The sequence below is a fragment of the Lactuca serriola genome, chromosome 1 (assembly GCF_051521515.1).
Source record: "Lactuca serriola cultivar US96UC23 chromosome 1, Lser_US96UC23_V15, whole genome shotgun sequence".
Lineage (NCBI taxonomy): Eukaryota > Viridiplantae > Streptophyta > Magnoliopsida > Asterales > Asteraceae > Lactuca > Lactuca serriola.
In genome coordinates, this window is record NC_136408.1 from 90,067,121 (window position 1) to 90,089,567 (window position 22,447).

At 35.9% G+C, this 22,447-nt stretch overlaps 1 protein-coding gene and 1 pseudogene across 1 annotated transcript; both read left to right on the top strand.

Moving 5' to 3' along the window:
- Nucleotides 1-9,980: 9,980 nt before the first annotated feature.
- Nucleotides 9,981-11,567, top strand: LOC145094933 (phloretin 4'-O-glucosyltransferase pseudogene; annotated as a pseudogene).
- A 6,140-nt stretch (nucleotides 11,568-17,707) lies between these two features.
- On the top strand, nucleotides 17,708-21,078 carry LOC145094922 (receptor-like kinase TMK4). The gene is made up of 2 exons (XM_079032901.1): nucleotides 17,708-20,122; nucleotides 20,210-21,078. Exons 1-2 carry the CDS (start codon nucleotides 17,902-17,904, stop codon nucleotides 20,722-20,724), a joined length of 2,736 nt encoding a protein of 911 aa, XP_078889027.1. The 5' UTR covers nucleotides 17,708-17,901; the 3' UTR covers nucleotides 20,725-21,078.
- Nucleotides 21,079-22,447: the final 1,369 nt, after the last annotated feature.

The window sequence follows — 22,447 nt, forward strand, 5'->3', positions numbered from 1 at the left end:
ACTGCATCGGGCCGTAGCCCGGAACACATAACACATAAATCCTGTCTGAGCCACGAAGGCATCAAACATACTAACTACTGCATCGGATCGAAATCCAGAAACTACTGCTAGCTAAACGGGCCGACATTGTGGCCTTAGACCCGTTCCTACTGGAAGGAAACTCACCTCGGAATGTTGACTGTTGAAAGCTCGAGTGAAAGATCCCCGACTGCTATCTCGGCTGCTCTCCGGCTATCATGACAAGTCAAACACTAATAAAAAGGGAAATCTTTTGATGGGTAAAATGACTATTTTACCCCTACTATGGTGTGGGTCATAACCAAGGCCCAAAACCTTTAATTCTTCTAAGCCCATCCATGGCCCCACTAAAGGCCCACTAATGGCCCAATTTTCTTCTTTGGGCCCAAATCCCTTTATTGGACCTTACTCAAGCCCACTGCTAAATCCTTGGTCCTTAGCAACTGAATTCTGATGGCCCAATAAGGCCCAAGGACCCTAAGTCTCAACTCAGCCCACACCGAGGCCCAAAATGCAATAAGCCCAACTGACTGCGTTACGCGGGGCGTACTCTAATGTACACTTAGCGTACTGGCTTGCTAGAGAGTACGCGGGGCGTACCTACAATTACGCTCGGCGTACTTACTCTGTTAAGACACTTCCCATTAAGCGCTTAATACTCCGACTCAAGAGCCATAAACTTAGATCTAGGTCTTATTCCGTGCCCTAATCCATAAAGTCACTGACTTGGTGACTTTACATGGCCAAAACCAACTCAAACTCTCAAAACACTCTTCTACTTCCATAAAGGGGACTAGATCTCATGCATGGACTTAATAGGACCACAAAGGTCGAATCTTTACTGCTTCTGGGACTCATATGACTCTAAGGGAGGCAACCCTGGTCTTAGAAACGAGCTTAAGTCATAAAGTCCCAATCTTGGGACCAAAAGGTCCATAAACTTGCACTAAGGAGATCTAAGAGGTCAATCATCAAGCTCAAGACTTTTTACCTTGCAAAGGTCCGAAATGAAGCACTTATCCCAGATCTACAAGCTCTAGCTTCAAAGGTTCCTCCTTGCCAATCTTCTACTCTTTGCTTCCAAGCTTTAATCCACCAAAATGGGTTCTCCAAGGTCAAGATCTCATAAAATGAAGGTAGGGACGTTCTAGGGTTTCTTCTGAGGTTGGGGAGGCTCATATGGGGGCTAGGGTTGGAACCATAATGTCCTTTATATAGTGCTCAATCTGAAATTAGGGTTTCATAACTTTTTAGCATACGCTGGGCGTACGCCTTGGACATCCGCGACCCAGCTGCCTCATTACGCTGGGCGTATCCACGCCTGTTCCAAACATGCATGAGTGGTCTTCTATGCAAACTTTTCTCTTTAAGGGCCATTCTCGCCAAATCTTCAAAGTGACATAACTCCTTCATTCTAGATCCATTTCTGATGAACTTTATATCCACAGAAAGGTGGCGAGAAATCCTACGCTTCTAACAACATAACCCGACCCGGAAACTTCTCGAATAATAACTCCAAATTAATAAAGGACTAAAACGCCCCTGGCCTTGGCCTCTGAATTTCCATAAACGAATATTTTAGAACAGGGCGTTACAGGTCAGTTAGCATGGAAGGTGTTGTAAGACTACGGGTAAGCCGTAACATTCCCTAGCAGATTAGTTAGCAGAGAGTGGGCGGGGGCCAGTATCTCCTAGTTAGCGGAGTTTGGGTGAGGCCCTTATCTCCTAGTGATCAAGGTAAGGATCAGGAATGGTTAGTTGATGAGAATAGTATGGAACTAGCCTGCATAGCCTAGAAAGGTGAGGCATTGGGAGAGGCCACTCCAGGATGTAGTTGGGTGAGACCCGTGGGAGAGGCCCGTATGTGAGATGCCGTATAGGTGAGACCTTAGAGCAGGTTTGCTCAGTAGTATAGTCGGGTGAGACCCGTGGGAGAGGCCCGTGAGTTTTAGTAGCACAGGTGGGACATGGTAAGGACCTTAGGGTCAAGTTAGGGGACCGAGGGTCCCAGGACTTGTAGCACCAGAGTGGCAGGGTAGATGGAGCAGTATTAGGTGGCCGAAGTTTCTTCGGAAGTCGCTGGGAGCGACTGAGAGATTATGATGGGACTAGCGACCGGTAGGAGTCTGGTAATGCAGATATTCTGAAGAAGCATTGCCTTTCATTAGCCACTGCTGCACACTTTCTGTCTTGATTTGGGGGTTAGTTTCTTTCGCTTTTTACTTTTAAGACTCATTTACCCTAATAAATAAAGATAATTTTGCCAAATGTCAACTTCTTATTGAATTTGACACATGTCATTTTCTTAGAATTTTAAAATTATTTTTTTTCACTTATCATTTTTGTATTTTTTTCATTTTTATTCAACTTCCACCTATTAAATGTCACCTCATAGTAATTAATGTGAATTAATGTATATAGTAAACCTTCCATTTATGAATTCTTATTTCTATTTAATGAATTGCATTTGTGAATTTATATTAATTAGTTTTATTAGTATAGATTAATTAAGACAAATTACATAAATGGTTCTTGTGGTTTATTCTATTTATTGTATTTATTTTAAAACTTTACTTTAAAAAATATTTAATTTTTACACCTTATATTTAACTTTTTTGATCAACCCGTGTAATACCCGGGTTTCCCACCTAATACAAGTAATATTTATATTTCTTTCTTTAAGGTCGATGGTTTTAATAATCTTTTTAATTAATTACTTATGGGAGGTTGTGCATGGAGTTTCTTCCCATCTGCCACATTAGGTTTTATTAATTGTTTATGTTGGTGTTTGTGATTTTAGTCAAGAATTTTCTTTTATTTTATTTAGTTTTCAAGAAATATATATCAATTTTGAAACACACAAATTAAGTACAATTAAGTAGAATTGCTTTATGGTACAAATTTTTTATATTTAACTATTAGTACAATCAAGTTATCAACATAAATTTATTTTTTATGATTTACCACATTTGACTCTTATCCGGTATTTTTTGTTTCGGCCCCCTTATTTATATTGTCTGTGTTTCGCCCCCTCACACACACACACACACACACTCTCTCTCTCTCTATATATATATATATATATATATATATATATATATATATATATATATATATATATATATATATATATATATATGGAGTCTTATGTATTATTCCTATGTACTAGAAATACATAGGACTATAATACTTGTTAAGACATTGTCACGGACATCCTAAGCAAATAAAATATCACTTTTCGAATGCACACGGGTAGCCTATATATATATATATATATATATATATATATATATATATATATATATATATATATATATATATATAAAAGGGTGTATATGGAGTCTCATGTATTATTCCTATGTACTAGAAATACATAGGACTATACTACTTGTTAAGACGTTGCCACGGGCATCCTAAACAAATAAAATATCACTGTTCGAATACACTAAAGGATAGTACAGAGAAACATGGTCGAATTAAAATATCACTGTTCGAATGCACTAAAGGATAGTACGGATAAACATAGTCGAATCCATTAGGACATAGCCTAAAAGTCAATGCCTCTTTGCTTAAGGCACATACTAGTCAAAAATAGAAAAATATAAAAGGAAGATTTTTTATTATTAATGAAAGACTAAAATAGCAATGACATAAATTAAATAAAATTCAATAATAAAAAACGAATTCAGTTCTGTTGCGACTTTTCTAATCATGCAATCAACGCAAACCTGGTTATTAAAAATGTGTTCGATCTAAGCTGGTACTGAAAACTACTAATAAGCTCTACTAAATTCTTTTTTACCTAGTTAATTAACCAAAACAAGCTCTTCATTTAATCTTAACTTTTTTACTTATTTAATTAAACAAACTCTTAATCAAATCAGAAAAGCAACATTATGATCTGTGTAAAAATTCCCAGCAATATTTAATACTTCTCACAAGCTCGGAAGCATAAAAATATAAAATTTTAGTTTATATCAGAATTAAATCTCAACAAAGAATCAATCTAATACTTGTTACTACCAGTTGATTAGAAAAATTACAGATTCCATTAACTAATTAACTAGATTGATTTAATCCTAAATTAGGTGTTCAAACTAAAGAGAACTAAAATCAAACATTCATTAAGATCACAACTTAAATTACTAGATAGAATCACAAATCAAAAACCATATCTAATGACTGATTGCATGAAAACTATTGATCTATGCAGAACTAAAATCTAGGGTTTAGCCAGACATGGCTAAAATCCGATAAAAAAACAATGATAACCCATTAGGTTGGAACATTACCTAGCGGAGAAGAACTTAGGCGACAAACTGTATCGAATGGTTTTCTAGGTGACCATTCGGACACATTGTCCCAATGTGTGGGGGCTGGAGTGATATGGCTACACAGAGACCCCAAATCAAGCATCACATTTGAGTAGGGGGTATAAGCGTGAAAATACCAATTGTACCACTCTCAAACAACAACACCTTGGGCAACGTAAGGGTAGTGAATACGGAGAACCAGCGACAATGTTATGGGTGGGAGTCGCGCTCCACTTAGTACGTTGGGTCGTCAATTCATGTTAGTTGCGAAATGGGGATCTTCTAGGTGAGAATTAGCGATGTTTAGATCCATGATAGCGGTGGACATAAGAGTAATTAAAACGGTGAAATAAATAAATAATTACTACGGTGAATGTTAACAATCAATATATTCATAATATTAAATGGTGAATGGTAATTGGTAAGAAACATGTAGAGTGGGTACCTATGTGACTGAATGTCTTGTACGATATATGCATGTTTCCATACCTATGTACTTGAATGTCTTGTACGATATATGCATGTCTTGTACAACCAACATGATTGATGGCTTGGTAAGCATGGAGACTTTTTGGGTAGCTTTATCTTATATGTTATATTAGCAATGATACCATCTTATATATGTCTTGAGTTTTCTTTTACTTTTGGGTTTTGCAAACTTTTACTTTGATGTGTGTTGTTTTTTAATGATTTTTAAGTAACGTTGATGATGTTTTCAAATAAACTAAAATAAGAGGTTCATTACATTAGCCTGTTAAATAATGTTTTAAAATTAAAAAAATAAGGTGAAAAACGTCGTTACATAACATTTAGGGTTTGTTGTTATTCTCAACCTTCATCCTTAAAAAAGAACATTAGCCCCCTTTGAGTGTTTTTGGGAGATCGTGAGCCTTTGAGTGGATTTTTGTTGAAGAAATGAGATTTGGTGGCAATTGGTGCATTAAGGAACTCATTACAAACAAGATTAAACCTTATACATTGCTTTTGGACCCTGTAAGTTAGAAAGTTCCTTCCTTTATGCTTTTCCTCCTCCATGTATCAAGGATTATAGAAGAGTTTTGGTTCTTTAAACCTGATGTTCTTGGAGTCTGAGCAACTTCGGGACCTTAAATTAGATATGAGATGATTTCAGGTCATTTGAGAGAAAGAAATAGTGTGTACATGTGCTTTCTTGGAGCCTTGCACAAAATCTTGACCATTTTGTGCCAAATATGAGTAGCGTTTGAAATTGGGTTTGATTGAGTCATAGATCTAGATAAAGTTGGACTTTATCCATTAAGATCTTTATTTGATTCAGATATGAAAGTTAGAGCTTTTGTTTGAAAGGATTAAGCACTTAATGGAATAAGTGCATTTGACTAAGAAGCATGACACGACCATAGAGGGATCGCGACGTGAAGGTTGAGTGGAATTGCAATTGTTTTGTCCCTTTGTGCCCGAAACACAACCATGAGTTGGGTCGCGTCACGCTGACCATTGACAAGTTAACCGTTGTGTTTTTTTACAGGTTTGACTTTTGGTCAAACTTTGATGGTTTGAGCTGTAGATGTTTTACCTCTATTGGATTTAGATGGTTCGTGTGGCTAGTTATTTGAGGACTCATGTGAATGTGTGATTTCAATTCTTCATATTCTGGTGAGTTATGGATTATTTAAAACATATAATTAATTGGGTTCTTCAAACAAATAAGCTTTCTTTTTGACTCATTATGGATAATATAACTTAATGGGCTAAGTCAAATAATCAAGCTTAAGGCCCATTATCTATAGGATGTTAATAGAAGCAACCACTTTTTTAGAGGATATTAACAAAACTGATCCATTTTTTAACACATTATCGAAAATGACCTTTGAGTTAGGAATGTGGCTTTTCAGACTTGGTGTTAATTTCTACGTATTTTTTTCTAATTTGCACCAAATGTTTTGTTTTTCACAAAGTTCACTATTTTCATGTTCGAAATGACAGTTTAAAAATATTTTATATCATCAGTTTTTCAATCAAATGTCACTTTTTAAGTATTTGTATCCTATCTATTTCTCATTTGTTATGTTTTTTGTTGGACTTCAGTGAAAAAACATAACGTTCCAAAATTTCTGAATTATCATCAGATTTGGATTGTTCTTAAATTTCGAAAATAATTTTTTATTTCTTAAATGTATAATTTTATCACAAAAAAATATGTGATATAAAGTTAAACTGAAATGTTTATAATGACTCATTCACTTCAAATAAATCTAAAAGTGATAATGTCACAGCAAACCTAACCTTGAAAGTATATCCATAATAAGAACAAATGAAGCACGATTCTTTACCGATTCAATATCCTTTATGTTGTTTTTTTTATTTATTAGTTATTATGTTAGTATAAAAACTTTTGAGTCTTTGTGTCTTATATTCTTGACTTTGTATCAAATTCTCAAATGTTTTTAGTTGTTTGTTAAATGTTTATATCCTGGTCCTGTCATGCAAAAATCAACTTTAGTAGGTTTGATATCACGGATCAATATAATTCAATATAATAAAATCTAACCATCAACTTTTGATCATATTAAATCAACAAATAGCTTTAGTTAAATTCCTTTGACAAAACCAGTCTACATCTTCATTCAAAGCATTTTCTATAATAAGTTTTTAGTTAACGAAAATACACTTTTGATAGAACAAGTAAAAAAGTTAAAATATCGGCAACATATAAAACAGTTAGATTTTAATACCAAAAATGATTATACTAACCTAGATGTAGTAATTTCTAACATGTTTATAGATGATGATTAATCCAAATTATTAACTAATTTATAACTTAACTAAAAACGATAAAAACTATTCATATCACCCTATCAACCTATCCACATGGATGACTAAGGTTGTGTTTGGCGCGCCACAGCTAGTTGAGCTAGCTTATTTTTCGAGCTTTTTTATGTTGTCGTGTTTGGTAAGCCAAAAAGTAGCTGATAAGCAAACTTATAAGCTAGCTTTTTGAAAAGCTACTTAGACTAGCTTTTTAGGAGCTTTTTTAAAATTTTCCAAATACACCCTTTAATTAATTATAGAAACACATATTCTTACATGTCCTTTTATGTAATTTTATATATTTTAGCTAGCTTTGCAGCTAGTTTTACCAAACGTTATTTTTTATCTGCTAGCTTTTCAGCTATCAGCTAGTTTTTTATTTAACAGCTAGCTTTTCAGCTAACAGCTAGCTTTTCAGCTAGACCGCCAAACATAGCCTAACTATAAGACTTTGTGGGTTCGAGTGTTAAATGCCAAGCAATATGGTTTCCCTTCACCTCACCACCATCTTCCACCTTGCAACCATTTCCTTCCACACCATTATTAGTATAACTGCAAAGGCCACGATTGTAGTGGATAGAAAGAAGAGAAGAACATAAAGGAGCATAGAAAAACAAACCGATTAAATGTGGTCTTTCGTGGTATATACAATATAAGGTCACAATCGTGGCTCCAGATCAGCACCAAGAGATCATCATGGTGGTGTACACATTTATTTTTCTCCTCCTTCTGATAACCACATGACCCTCATGACATATATACCCCATGTCCTTATGGAGAATTAAGAGAATTGTTTATGACTTACGTCAAAGTTTAGGTAGGCCTCGCCAAAATGGCCCTTAGTCTAACATGATTTGTGTTTCTCTTCAACTTCAAATGTGAAGCCTTGAATTGAGTTCTTTTAAAGGTATAATATAATCATTGGATTAGAATTGAGTTCTTTTAAAGGTATAATATAATCATTGGATTAAGTTTTGGGTGAAATTTTGTGGGAAGATATTATGTTAAAACAAAGATTCGATAGGGTCGATAACCTAAAGGAACCCAACGACTATCATGGTAAAGATAGGACTCAAATTGAATATTGGGTTCGTTTTGCATAGACAGTCGAGGAAGACCAATGGATAAATCCAGATTTGGTTGCGGTTTTTGTTTTTTAGATGAAAGAGATATATAAGTGTGATACTTTTGTGAGTTTTTTTAGATAATGCCATGTTGGTACGCGGGTTATGCGACTACATGGTGGAACTCATTTTTTTCTATAAAGGCAGATATTCTAGCTTGGAGATTGTGTTTTAACCCGAGTCCTAACATGTGTAAACTTGGTTGATAAAATGATTCTTTATAAATGATAATATATATATATATATATATATATATATATATATATATATATATATATATATATATATATATATATATATATATATATACCTCCTCTAATAAACAAAACCTCTAAATGCCACATGTCCCTTTTCTAGATAATCTGATTGACACGTGGAAATGTGGCAATTTTTAAAGAATTCTTAATTTTCATTTTTTTTTTATAATTGGTAAAAATCTTTCAAATATCCGCTTTTTCTGTAACATAAATATTTGAAAATGATAAGTATTTATAAAGAATTTTCAATTTTCAATTTTTTTTTGGTAATTAGATCTTAATTTCTAAAATGCGATTTAATATTTTGGACGGTAATGCTTTAAAAGACTAATAAAACAGCTTTTAATTTTATCTGATAGTCTTTTATGATATTTTTTTCATGATAAAATTTTTAATTGTTAATTTTTTTTGTCTATATAAAATTTTTAATCATACCGACCGTACTTTCCACGAGAGCTCTTTTAAAGAGTTAATATGTGGCTCCACATATATTTACAAAGTATCAGTGCTTACGTCCAACACATCATGGCTTAACAAATCCTTGTCTATCCTCATTGGGCTTCGACTTTGAGGCATATCGGTATAACAAGGTCTTACAAGTGGCTATATATGTTGAAATATGTCCTCTCTCCATAGGGCTTTTTTGGTGAGACAATGTTGGGTTTCACATATAATTACATGGCTTCAGAGCTAACGTCCCACAACCTCATGGCATAAGACATCCATGTCTACTTTCATTGAATGACTCTTTTAGAGGTTCCTATGAGGCTTCACATATATTTATAGAGACTAGTGTTTACAAAGTCTTTGTCTTATTTGCAATGCTTTGATTTTTTTATATGATCGGATTTTATAAACTAGTACCTAAAAAAGAGCAAAACAAATACAAAAAGTATATCTCACGGGATTTTATAACCCAAAAGTTCAATTGGCCTTAAGTTTTGTATTTCTACCTAAGTCAAGAATTGCGAAACCATCCTATCAAATATGAATCCCTATAGTAACTATTTGAATCAAGTTCGAATATTAGCAGTATATGAATGCAGTCCCATAAAGGAGGCTTGTCCTTTCACCAAAGACATGTCCTCTCACGAATAACTTCAAAAACCGAAGAAATTGTTGTGTCGGTAGACAAATCGACAAGGTGTTTTGTTATACTTCCTCCGTTTCAAAATTATAGTCTTTCTTTCCATTTGGTTTATCCTAAAATAATTGTCCGCTTCTAAAAATAAATAACATTTTTACCAAAATATATATTTATTATTATTTAGTCAACTACACATTTAATGCATTTAATGGAACATTAAATACAAAGTAAGAAAAAACTGTCATTTTATTATATAAAGTTAATGATAATTAATGTTTCTTATATTTTTTTTGTTTGTGGACAATAATTTAATTTCGGGAGGAAGGGGAGTATATAATAAGATATGAAACTAATAATTAAATAATCAATTATAAAACATCCATGCGGACACCTTGCTATTGTATTTTGATTGAGAATATAGTTTTTAAAATGGTAACACGAATTTTAAAACACCTATCGTTTTATATATAATGACAATACTACACTCCTCTAAATCCACAGGTAAGCCCATACTCCATATTCCTAAACATGAACAACTACCATTTCCTTCTTGTATCTTTACCACACCAAAGCCACATCAACCCCACTTTCCGACTAGCCACCAAACTAACGCGCGCCGGTGCTCGAGTCACCCTGGCCACCACCATCAATGGCCTCAAAACCCTCCCTTCAGTCCCCGGCCTATCTTACCATTTCTTCTCCGACGGAGGTGCTGCCGGAAAACCAAACTACCTTCAAGAAATCAAGCTCGCTGGGTCAAGTAACCTCAAAGAACTCTTGATAACAAAAGCTAAAGAGGGTCAAAAGGTGGATTTCTTAATCTATGGCATCTGCCTTCCATGGGTGGCAGAGGTGGCGCATGAACTTCACGTGCCGTCAGCTTTATTCTTTATCCAGTCCGCAGCTTCTTTTTCGGTGGTTTATCATCTCTTCAAAAGTGATGGAGGGGTAGGAAATTCCAATATTGACCCTTCTGGTACAGTAAAAATACTAGGATTGCCCTTGTTAAGATACAGTGAAGTCCCGTCTTTTCTACTAACTACCCATGCATTGGCTGTCGTTTTCCAAGAACACATAGAAATCCTAGAAAAACACCCAGATTCATTCATACTAATCAACAGTTTTAACGCCTTAGAAGAAGATTCGATTGAAGCAATACCTGATCATATAAACATTTTCCCCGTCGGACCTTTAGTTTCCGGTGACACGGAGGAGCCGTTCGTCAGCGATACTTTTCAAGATTCCGATCGAGAAACATATCTCCGATGGCTAGACAACAAACCTGAGAAATCGGTGGTTTACGTTTCATTCGGAAGCTTATTGAAATTACAGAAAAATCAAAAGGAGGAGATATTTCAAGGATTAATCGAATTTGGTCACCCGTTTTTGTGGGTCATACGTCATAACGGGGAGAACGATGAAGAAGAAGTGATGCGTTACACGGCGGAAGGCGGTGGGTTGATAGTGAGATGGTGTTCGCAGGTGGAGGTGTTAAACCACGTTGCGATTGGGTGTTTCGTGACGCATTGTGGATGGAACTCAACACTGGAGAGCGTGGTCAGTGGGGTGCCGATGGTTGGGTGTCCACAGAATGCTGATCAGAAGCTGAATGCAAAGATGGTGGAGGAAGTGTGGGGGAATGGGGTAAAGGCGGTGGCGGACGGTGAAGATGTGGTGGGGAGGGAAGAGATGAAGAGGTGTCTGGCGGTGGTGATGGGAGGTGGAGAGATAAAGAGGAACAGTGAGATATTGAAAAGCATGGCCATGGAGGCCACTGTTGAGGGAGGATCTTCACATACAAATTTAAATCGATTCTTCGAAACCTTAAAACGTGTTTCATAATTAAAATAGTTTATTGTATGGTATATGGTATTGGTAGCTAGCCCAATTGTATGTTAGCCCATTTATTCTCTTTAGCCCATATATGGTCTTTGCTTATTTTATTGTATGTGTATATAGGTTATCGATAAAGTCAATTCATAACAATATTTTAATACATGATTCAATTAATATCATGAGTCCCAACGACTAGTACATGGATTATGGGCGACATATCATCTTCATGTTGACTCATGTATACTTACATCGACTAAAAATAAGTGCAATAGTTTTCAGTATTAGTCGGTTATGGACTCGAATTCTTGTTCCTAACAATAGTAACACCACTCTCGGTCATAATCCCTTTTGTATGTTATCAATAAAAAAAAGTTTTTATTACCTTTCAAATCATAAACAAAACTCGATATATGTTCGTCAATTCACTCGTGATAATAATATTAAATTGAGTTTGATGCATTTTGGTTTTCTATGAAAGACTTACATGACTTGGTTAAATACTCCTTTGATGTGATATCGTGAGTGATATATATCTCGTAACCAACTGTCTAATCCCTCAAGCACTTTCCATTGTCAACTCTTTCACGTGACATATATCAACGTCTTGGTCATCCCGGACAACATGTTTTCAAGAATTTACTTTTAAACCATTTCATTTAATGTAATAATAAAAACTCTTCTATATTTTTCATTCATGTCAACCATGAAAACATGTTCGGTTGTCTTTTAAATTGTCCTGAACTTATGTTTTGTTTCCATTTCAACTTATTAATTTATTACTGTATAGAAATCTCATTCGTAACGTTATATTTCTTGATTAATTTTTACATTTTTTGTGGGGATATCCTCTTTGACAAAATTCATACGTCTTCTCCAAATTTTTACTTTTCCATGTTCACATTAAGGTAGTGTTTGGTGCATGGACAAAATGGAATTAGACAAAATTAGACTCAGACTTTTTAATATTACCATGTGTTCATTAGGTTTTGCTAGCATTTATGATTCCAAACTCTTCACCAAAACTACTGAAGTCGTACTTCTCTTATTATATATTTACATTATTATCACAAGAAGTGATGTTCAGAGAATTGCCTTTTTGGAAGACTCTCTACAATGACATTTTGAGATGAAAGATCTAGAATGTCTTCGTTACTGCTTAAGATCGGAGGTGCTTATTGTATGTGTATATAGGTTATCGATAAAGTCAATTCATATATGGTCTTTGCTTATTGTATGTGTATATAGGTTATCGATAAAGTCAATTCATAACAATATTTTAATACATGATTCAATTAATATCATGAGTCCCAACGACTAGTACATGGATTATGGGCGACATATCATCTTCATGTTGACTCATGTATACTTACATCGACTAAAAATAAGTGCAATAGTTTTCAGTATTAGTCGGTTATGGACTCGAATTCTTGTTCCTAACAATAGTAACACCACTCTCGGTCATAATCCCTTTTGTATGTTATCAATAAAAAAAAGTTTTTATTACCTTTCAAATCATAAACAAAACTCGATATATGTTCGTCAATTCACTCGTGATAATAATATTAAATTGAGTTTGATGCATTTTGGTTTTCTATGAAAGACTTACATGACTTGGTTAAATACTCCTTTGATGTGATATCGTGAGTGATATATATCTCGTAACCAACTGTCTAATCCCTCAAGCACTTTCCATTGTCAACTCTTTCACGTGACATATATCAACGTCTTGGTCATCCCGGACAACATGTTTTCAAGAATTTACTTTTAAACCATTTCATTTAATGTAATAATAAAAACTCTTCTATATTTTTCATTCATGTCAACCATGAAAACATGTTCGGTTGTCTTTTAAATTGTCCTGAACTTATGTTTTGTTTCCATTTCAACTTATTAATTTATTACTGTATAGAAATCTCATTCGTAACGTTATATTTCTTGATTAATTTTTACATTTTTTGTGGGGATATCCTCTTTGACAAAATTCATACGTCTTCTCCAAATTTTTACTTTTCCATGTTCACATTAAGGTAGTGTTTGGTGCATGGACAAAATGGAATTAGACAAAATTAGACTCAGACTTTTTAATATTACCATGTGTTCATTAGGTTTTGCTAGCATTTATGATTCCGAACTCTTCACCAAAACTACTGAAGTCGTACTTCTCTTATTATATATTTACATTATTATCACAAGAAGTGATGTTCAGAGAATTGCCTTTTTGGAAGACTCTCTACAATGACATTTTGAGATGAAAGATCTAGAATGTCTTCGTTACTGCTTAAGATCGGAGGTGCTTACTCGAGATACTAATATGTATTTATGCCAAGCAACTGTATCCAATCTTATATCTCATGTGGGTCTCACTAATTTTAAGATCACATCTACACCTCTTAAACTAAACTTTCGACTTACACCATGTGATAGCTCAATTCTACCTAAACCTACACTTCACCGCTAGTTGGTGGGATCTCTTTATAGCCACTCGCCCAAATCTGACATTTTTAATCCACATTGTCAGTCGGTTTATGGCAGTTCCTCAGACTTCTCGTTATATTTGTTGTAACACCGTAAATTTTCAAAATAATTTTTCATTTCCAAAATCACATAATGTATCACATCACAATTCAAAATCCATAATCAATTTTGTTTTTAAAAAAACAAATCCCAAGATCTCTGATATAAAAATCTCCATCAGTGTGTGTGTACGTGTCAAGCCGTCACCTTCCCACGGTCCTCGCTGGTACCTGAGACATCAAACATAACAACTGTAAGCGTAAATGATTAGTGAGTTCCCCAAAATACCACATACTACAAATACACCACTCGAGGCTAACCCGACCCTCTGGTCAAGATGTCTCAGCGGGACCTTCCAGTCCCGCAGCTCGTCGGACCCTCTGGTCCAGTCATAGCTCATTGGGCCCTCTGGCCCGATCTGAATCGTTGGACCCTCCGGTCCGGTCTATATAGTCATACGGCATACAATAACACATAGCATACAATCTCATAAATAGCACATAATATCATACATAACACATAAGACCCTCTAGTCAACTCATAATACCACTCAAGGTAACGTATAGTGAGAAGACTCACCTCGCGTGTCTCGGTAACTCGTAAAGCTCTCAACCACTAGTGCTCGATCTCCCGAGCTATCGTCCTCCTACAACACAGGTGTATCTTTACTTAATACTACTTGACTCTGACTGACTAATACCACTAAGTCAAACCAGTCAACACTGGTCAACGGTCAACGGTCAACCCGACTCGCCGAGTCTGGCGTGGACTCGCCGAGTCCCTACAGGAACCCGATTCCCTCTGAATCTCTTCCAACTCACCGAGTCACTCACCCGACTCGGTTACACAGTCCCTGGTCCGAAGTCTCTAAACAACCCGCACCAACTCGCCGAGTCTGGGATTGGACTCGGCGAGTGCACTCCATGCACAACCTCAAACGACCTTCTAAGGTCAGATCCACTCTAGTAACTCATAGATCCAGTCCCCTTAAGCTTTTTAACCACGTAAAGTCCGAGTCTTGGTGCTCAATAAGCATCATATAGCTCATTAATGGAGGTTTAGCTTCAAATACATAGATCCCAATCTAAAACCTCCATGGATGCACATAAAGCTTGGGCAAGGAGGTGCTCTGGACCTCTATGGGTCTAGATTCAGAGCCATAACTCGCCAAGGGACCATAATGATGCTAGATCTAGCCACAAATGGGTTCAAAAACCCTAAATCTATATGAACATCACAATAACAAAGAAGGATTCGAATGGTACCTCAGATGTGATGTCCTGGACCTTAGCTCTTCAAGAATCCACCCCTCTCTTGCTTCCTCTTGGCTAGATCTTCTCTTCCCTTGCTAGACAATAACTCCAAGAATCAACAATGGCTTCTTCCCTCACTTGAATCACTCAATTGATCTAGGGTTTCACTCTGGGGACTAATGAGCGCAAATGACGGCCATAAGGCCCTTTAAATAGGCCGCAAACCCGAGAAATTAGGGTTTCAATAAACGTCGTAGACTCGCCGAGTCCACTAAGGCGACTCGCCGAGTCCGAGCATCAATCCGGATGAGAACCCGCGTCTTAGCTCGGCGAGTCTATGCACCAACTCGTCGAGTCCCTTCTCAAAACTCAAAATAAAAAGATTAATTAATATACCTGAAATCCCGGATGTTACATTTGTTGTTTTGAAAATTTTAAGATGCATCAACGACACCATGTTTCATGACTCATGAGTTACACTTCCCTTCTCTATCATCTATTGAGTTGCATGCATTTTATGATGAAGAATGGGATGTTGATGTTACTGATCCATGTTCAACAACATGTTATTGTTTCTTTCATGGTGACTCACTTATTTCTTGATGTAACAGTCCCTCATTTCCAGATCAACTATTTCTTGATGTAGCAGTCCCTCATTTCCAGATCAAGTACGAAAGCTGAGTACAGAGCACTTGCCGACACTACTCTAGAACTATTATGGTCACAATGACCTTTTCTCTAATATGTGTGCAAACAACCGTAGTGCGATACATATTGTCTAAAATGATGTTTTCATAAGTGCACAAAACATACTGAGATCAATTTTCATTGCATTTGTCTTGTCTACACGTCGATCACTCTTTTCGTCTGTATTCTCTAATGATTTATAGATATCTTTACCAAAGCTCTCATTTTGGGACGTTTCTCTAGTATTGTTCACGAACTCAAGCTCATTGCTCACAATCCTCTGTTATTTGTTGTTGTTGTTGTTTTTTTTTTTTTTTTTTTTTTTGGGGGGGGGGGGGGGGTTAGTTATTATTTGTATTTAGGGCATCCACAATGCATTGAACTCTATAGAGTTCAATGGAGTGCCACATCATCATTCAATATTTCATACAACTCTATTCCATTTTATACCACAATGCATTAAACTCTACAAGTTCAATAGAACATATTAAAAAATATTTTTTTAAAGATTTAAAGACTTTCCTTTTTCCCATTGAAGAGTTCAATGACCATTGAACTCCAAATCCATTGAATGCCAATGTGGCATTTCACAATGGTGGAGTTATATCCATTGAATGACAAGTAGGCATGACACCTCATTCAACTCTTCCATTAAACTCCTCATTGTGAATGCTCTTATGTATTCGAGGGACTTATATCACCATTGATATTAATTAGTCTAAGGTTATATATATGTTTGTTCTCTTATTTTTACCCTGTAAGAAAGCCACAAACATAGATTCTCACTTCCAACTATCCATACGGATTCAAGCTCAACATCTTCATGACTTCATCTTCCTCATGTCAATTAATCAAACCGAGATACTTCTTGTGGGGAACATAATAAAGGCCAAGAAATAAGCCAAATCATCTAAATTTGGAACTCAGCACATATAATTCTTGAAATCCAATCATATAATGTCTTTTTATGTGTACTACGATTTGGATGTCATCTCCACATCTATCTTCTACAAGGCACTAAACGAGCAATTGGATCTAGCATAATCTTGTAAAACACAATAATGTATCAAACCATTCACATAAATAGATTTGTTACTTCCTTGAAGAAACTAAACGATCTTGTGAAATCATGCGACCCACAAACCTAACCCATAGCTTTGAGAACAATTGACAAGGAACCACCTTGCTTACTTTAGATATAACTTTTAAAAACATTTTACTTTTGACAATTTAATCTTTTTATTTGGTAACATCTTAGATACTAGGTATATTAGATATTGTACAAGATTTTAATGTTATCAATATCCTGTATATACATCATAAAATTAAATAGAGGCAAACTTTTTGACAAAAATAGATTAATTTGTTACAATATTTGGCACGTTGTTTTGATTAACATAAAACTCCTTTAATAATATTATTAATTTAAAATATTTTGATCAAATCAACTAAAATAAATAGTCACTTTAAAACAAAAGAAAAAATAGAAACGATCTGATAGAAATAATTTGATAATAAAGGATTATTTGCATCAAAATGTGAACACATACTTTACGTGTATTTCTTGTTTTAAATATCACAAACACGTATTATTTATGATTTCAGAAATATCAAAAACATGTATTTTTTTATGGTTTCTTTTAAATATGATGCAAAAACAAAAACGTTTATAAAATATGATATTCGAAAAACAATTTCCAAGTTAAAAAAGTTGTCTTGAATGATATACAACTTAATAACAAGGACTGTATCAGTAATATCTGTGTACTTGAAGGACCTCTTTGCACCATTTTCCAAAATATGATCGATATCTCAGCAAAAGGAACGCCGTGACCTGTAAAGCGAAACACAATCGCTGTACTTCGAAACAAAACGCCGCTCCGACTCTCCGACCACCACCAAACATCTCTCTCTCTCTCTCTCTCTCTCTCTCTCTCTCTCTCTCTCTCTCTCACATTGAGTGTTTTCGCCACCGCCGTACACGGCCACCGTCCACCGCCACAAGTTCAGGATTTGCCCACAATGGCATATCACAACTCCCGTCACCTGCGCCTGCTCTGTCTCACTTTCTTCCTTCTCCTCTCTTTCACGGCCGCCGATGACGCAGCCGTAATGCAAAGCTTCGCCAAAACCCTCTCCCCGGCGCCAACCACCTGGACTGGTACTGATTTTTGTACATGGGAGGGAATAAACTGTGATAAGTCCAACCGTGTTACATCCATAAACATAGCTTCCAAATCCCTCACCGGAACCCTACCCCCAGACATCAACCAACTTTCCCAACTCAAAAGCCTCGCCGTCCAACGCAACTTCCTCTCCGGCGACTTACCTACCTTGGCCAACCTCACCCTCCTCGAACAAGTTACCCTCGACACCAACAATTTCACCTCCATCCCACCGGATTTCTTTTTGGGCCTCAATAATTTACAAAACTTCAGCATCTCTTTCAACTCAGATCTGTCTTCCTGGGTTCTCCCTGAAACTCTCTCTCAGAACACTAACTTACAAAGTTTTCTGGCGAGCAACGCCAAAATAACAGGCACCATACCGGACATCTTCGGCAGTTTACTCAATTTGCAGAATCTCCGGTTATCCAACAACAACCTCACCGGAAACCTACCTCCGAGTTTCGGCGGTTCACAAATTCAAAATCTCTGGCTCAACAACCAACTACAAGGACTCTCCGGTACGCTTGATGTCCTCTCTTCAATGAATCAACTCAGTCAAGCATGGTTACAAGTTAACACTTTCACCGGAGCAATCCCAGATCTTTCAAATTGTACTATCTTATTCGATCTACAACTCCGAGACAACCAGTTAACAGGTTTAGTTCCTCAATCATTAATGTCCCTCCCTAAACTCGAAAACATCGCTATACAAAACAACAAATTACAAGGTCCATTACCTGTATTTCAACCACGAGTTCATTCCGAATTAGGAACCGATACCAATTCCTTCTGTTTATCCACCCCCGGACCTTGCGACCCACAAGTGACGTCACTCCTTGACGTCGCCGGAGCTTTAGGGTACCCAATGTCACTCGCACAATCATGGAAAGACAACGATGCTTGCAAAGGATGGATTTTCATCACCTGTGACTCTTCCGGTAAGAACGTGACATCTGTAAGCTTTGGAAAACAGAAATTCTCAGGTACTATTTCCCCATCTTTTGCGAAACTGACATCATTAAGGAGTATCTCATTGAACGATAACAATCTCATGGGTCCAATTCCTAAAGTATTAACATCTTTACCCAACCTGCAACTTCTTGATGTCTCCAACAATAATTTATCCGGTGATATACCGGTTTTCCCAAACGGGGTGAGGTTTACAGATGGTGGTAATCCACTATTAGGTACAGGTGGCCCTAGCAGGACACCTGGATCCGGATCGGGTCCCACCAACACAACCGGGACCCAATCCGGGACCACAAAAGGGGTTTCAGCTGGTATGATTGTTGGGATTGTGATTGGTGTTCTTGTTTTTGTTGTGATTATACTCTTTGTATCATATAAATGTTACATCAAGAAACGAAACCAAAAACAGGTTGGAAATCAAGAAAAGGGTAAAGATTTGGTTAAAAATGACCATGTTGGTGTTGTAGTTGATAAATTACATACCGAGGGTAGTGGGGATAAGGAAATGTCTGTTTTTGAAGGGGGTAATGTTGTAATTTCGATTCAAGTTCTCAGACAAGTGACTGGTAATTTCAATGAAGAGAACATATTAGGAAGAGGTGGATTTGGGGTTGTTTACAAAGGGGAATTACATGATGGGACTAAAATTGCAGTTAAAAGAATGGAATCGGGTGTAATGGGGACAAAAGGGTTAAAAGAATTTCAAGCTGAAATTGCTGTTTTAACAAAAGTTAGACATAGGCATCTTGTAGCTCTTCTTGGATACTGTATTAATGGAAATGAAAGGCTTTTGGTTTATGAGTATATGCCACAAGGGACTTTAAGTCAACATTTGTTTGAATGGAGGGGTAATAACGGAAATCCACTTAATTGGAAACAAAGGGTTTCAATTGCTTTGGATGTTGGAAGAGGGGTTGAGTATTTACATAGTTTAGCTCAACAAAGTTTTATTCATAGAGATTTAAAGCCTTCTAATATTCTTCTTGGAGATGATATGAGAGCTAAAGTTGCTGATTTTGGTTTGGTCAAAAGTGCCCCTGATGGGAAACATTCTCTTGAGACAAAATTAGCAGGAACTTTTGGCTATCTTGCCCCTGAATATGCCGGTGAGTGTTCTTTTATACCCTTTATTGTATTTCAACATTTTACCATTTTACCTTTTTAACCTTGTTAACATGTTTTGATTTAAACAGCAACGGGAAGAGTGACTACAAAAGTGGATGTTTATGCATTTGGAGTTGTGTTAATGGAGTTAATCACAGGGAGAAAAGCCCTAGATGAAACATTACCAGAGGACAAAAGCCATTTAGTGACATGGTTTCGAAGGGCAATTTCGTCCAAACAAGACATAATAAAATCCATGGATCAAACACTTGAGAATGATAACGAAGAAACCCTAGAAAGCATTTTCAAAGTTGCTGAGCTGGCGGGTCATTGTACTGCACGGGACCCGTATCAAAGACCAGACATGGGCCATGCGGTTAATGTGTTGGGCCCACTTGTGGAAAGATGGAAACCTTCTAGAACCGAAGAAGAAGAAGAAGGAATTGATCTTCATGTGAGTCTTCCTCAAGTTTTGGAAAGGTGGCAAGCGGATGAAGGAACTTCTAGAATGTTTGGTGATGATTCTTTTAGTCAAACGGTTTCGAGTGTTCCTTCTATGCCTTCGGGAATTGGGGATACGTTTGACTCCATGAATTGTAGATAGTGAAAACGGTTGACTTTTGATTGAAAGTTTGAAGGATGATTTGGATACATATATATGGGGTTTTATGATCTATGGTTCTTTGATTTGTTCATTATTTTAGATTAGAGATTGAGTTAGTTTATGGTTTTTATTATTGGGATGGGGTTTGGTTGGAAATTGGAATTCTTTGGGTGGAGATGGTGGGAGGATATGGGGAAATTTGTAATTTTTTTACAAGGGAAAGATGATATGGATCACCTCTATGAGAGTCATGTTGTTTCTTGATATGTATATTCTTTTTCTTTTGGTCATTTCTTGTTTCATGATATGTACATTCATGGTAAAACATAATAACACTTGTTATATATTGAACTATATGTATATTTTTTTTTATCTTGGATTAACTTATACTTTTTTCATGATGCAAATTCTAAACAATGTTGTAGAGCATATTTTTTGTGTTTTATGGAAGCATCTTTATGAGAATTAGGGTTTTGATGTTGTATAGCTAAGCATCTAGTGTCCATATGTGGTATAGTTGGTCTTTGGGTGGTATACTTTGTAAAAATAGTCAATGATTAGATTTTTAAGAGTCAATATAGGAGTTTTAATTCCAATATGAATTAGGAGATCTATGCGGACAACAAACGGGTTCAGAGTGATATATTTGCATAAATGGTTAAGGATTCGAGTCTTGTTAGTTAAATTTTTATTCCAATCGCGAATTAGGGACTCCTAATTGGCTAAGACACTTATGCCAACCAAGCTAATGTGTGGATACTTGGGGTGATATTTGCATACATGATCAAATGTCTTAAAATCAAATGTAAATTAGGGGCTTCTTTTGGACACCCTAATCATATGCCCAACCAAGTAAAGGTAAACTTTACTTGATTTAATTCTTGGGTTGCAAGAAAGATAACCATTTGGTGAAAAGATTGTAAAGTACAAGAGAGAAAAGGAAAAAAGCCAAGTGGTGAAGCTTCTATCTTTAAATGATTTTGTGGGGTTTGAAGGGGGAATAAAACATGTTGGAATAAGACATCTAAGTTGTCAATTAAATAAAGTGTTGGTTATTATTATATTATTAAATGAAGGAAAAGGCAAACTTTGCACATGGGTGAACATGGGAGGTCTTCAATGGATAACTAATCCACCGTGGCTATTATGCCTTGTGGTCCATAATTGTATTAGATGCATGGGTTTAGGTGGTGACAATGCTGGAATTCTTTTTTTAATATTCAGAAACAAATGTGGGCCCTTTGCTTTATAAATATATAAAAACATAAGGATGTTTAATTCGTTTTATTTTCATAAATTTTTTAAAAGATACAAGTATGTATTATATTTATTTAATTTATATATTAATATGAGAGCATAAAGTGTTGCTTTAAAGTTCAAAGTTCGAACTTACGTTTTTCTTTTCTCCTCAAACTCAAACACAAAGCCTTTACGTCTTTCTAAACAAATTCCAACTAATTATTAGTCTAGCTAATGGCATGTGGATCCAATGATTTGAGTATTTGAGATGATTAGTTAACCATTATTAAAAAACCTGATGGATAATAATATTTATTCGTTTGTATGTAACAAATGATGTGACAATCGCGTTATTTGAATCCTTGCGACAAATATTTTTTGTGGGTCAACTGCAATTTAGTTGTGCACCAACCAATCAAACCATGTGATTCCAGGAAACATAGCAACTAATTCACTTTCATCTATATGTATGGTCATACCATAT

Bases quoted from the DNA above. Each gene is read 5' to 3' on its own strand.
- LOC145094922 (XM_079032901.1), top strand. From the start codon at position 17,902: ATGGCATATCACAACTCCCGTCACCTGCGCCTGCTCTGTCTCACTTTC. The intron at 20,123-20,209 runs GTGAGTGTTCTT...TGATTTAAACAG, and splicing joins TCTTGCCCCTGAATATGCCG to CAACGGGAAGAGTGACTACA.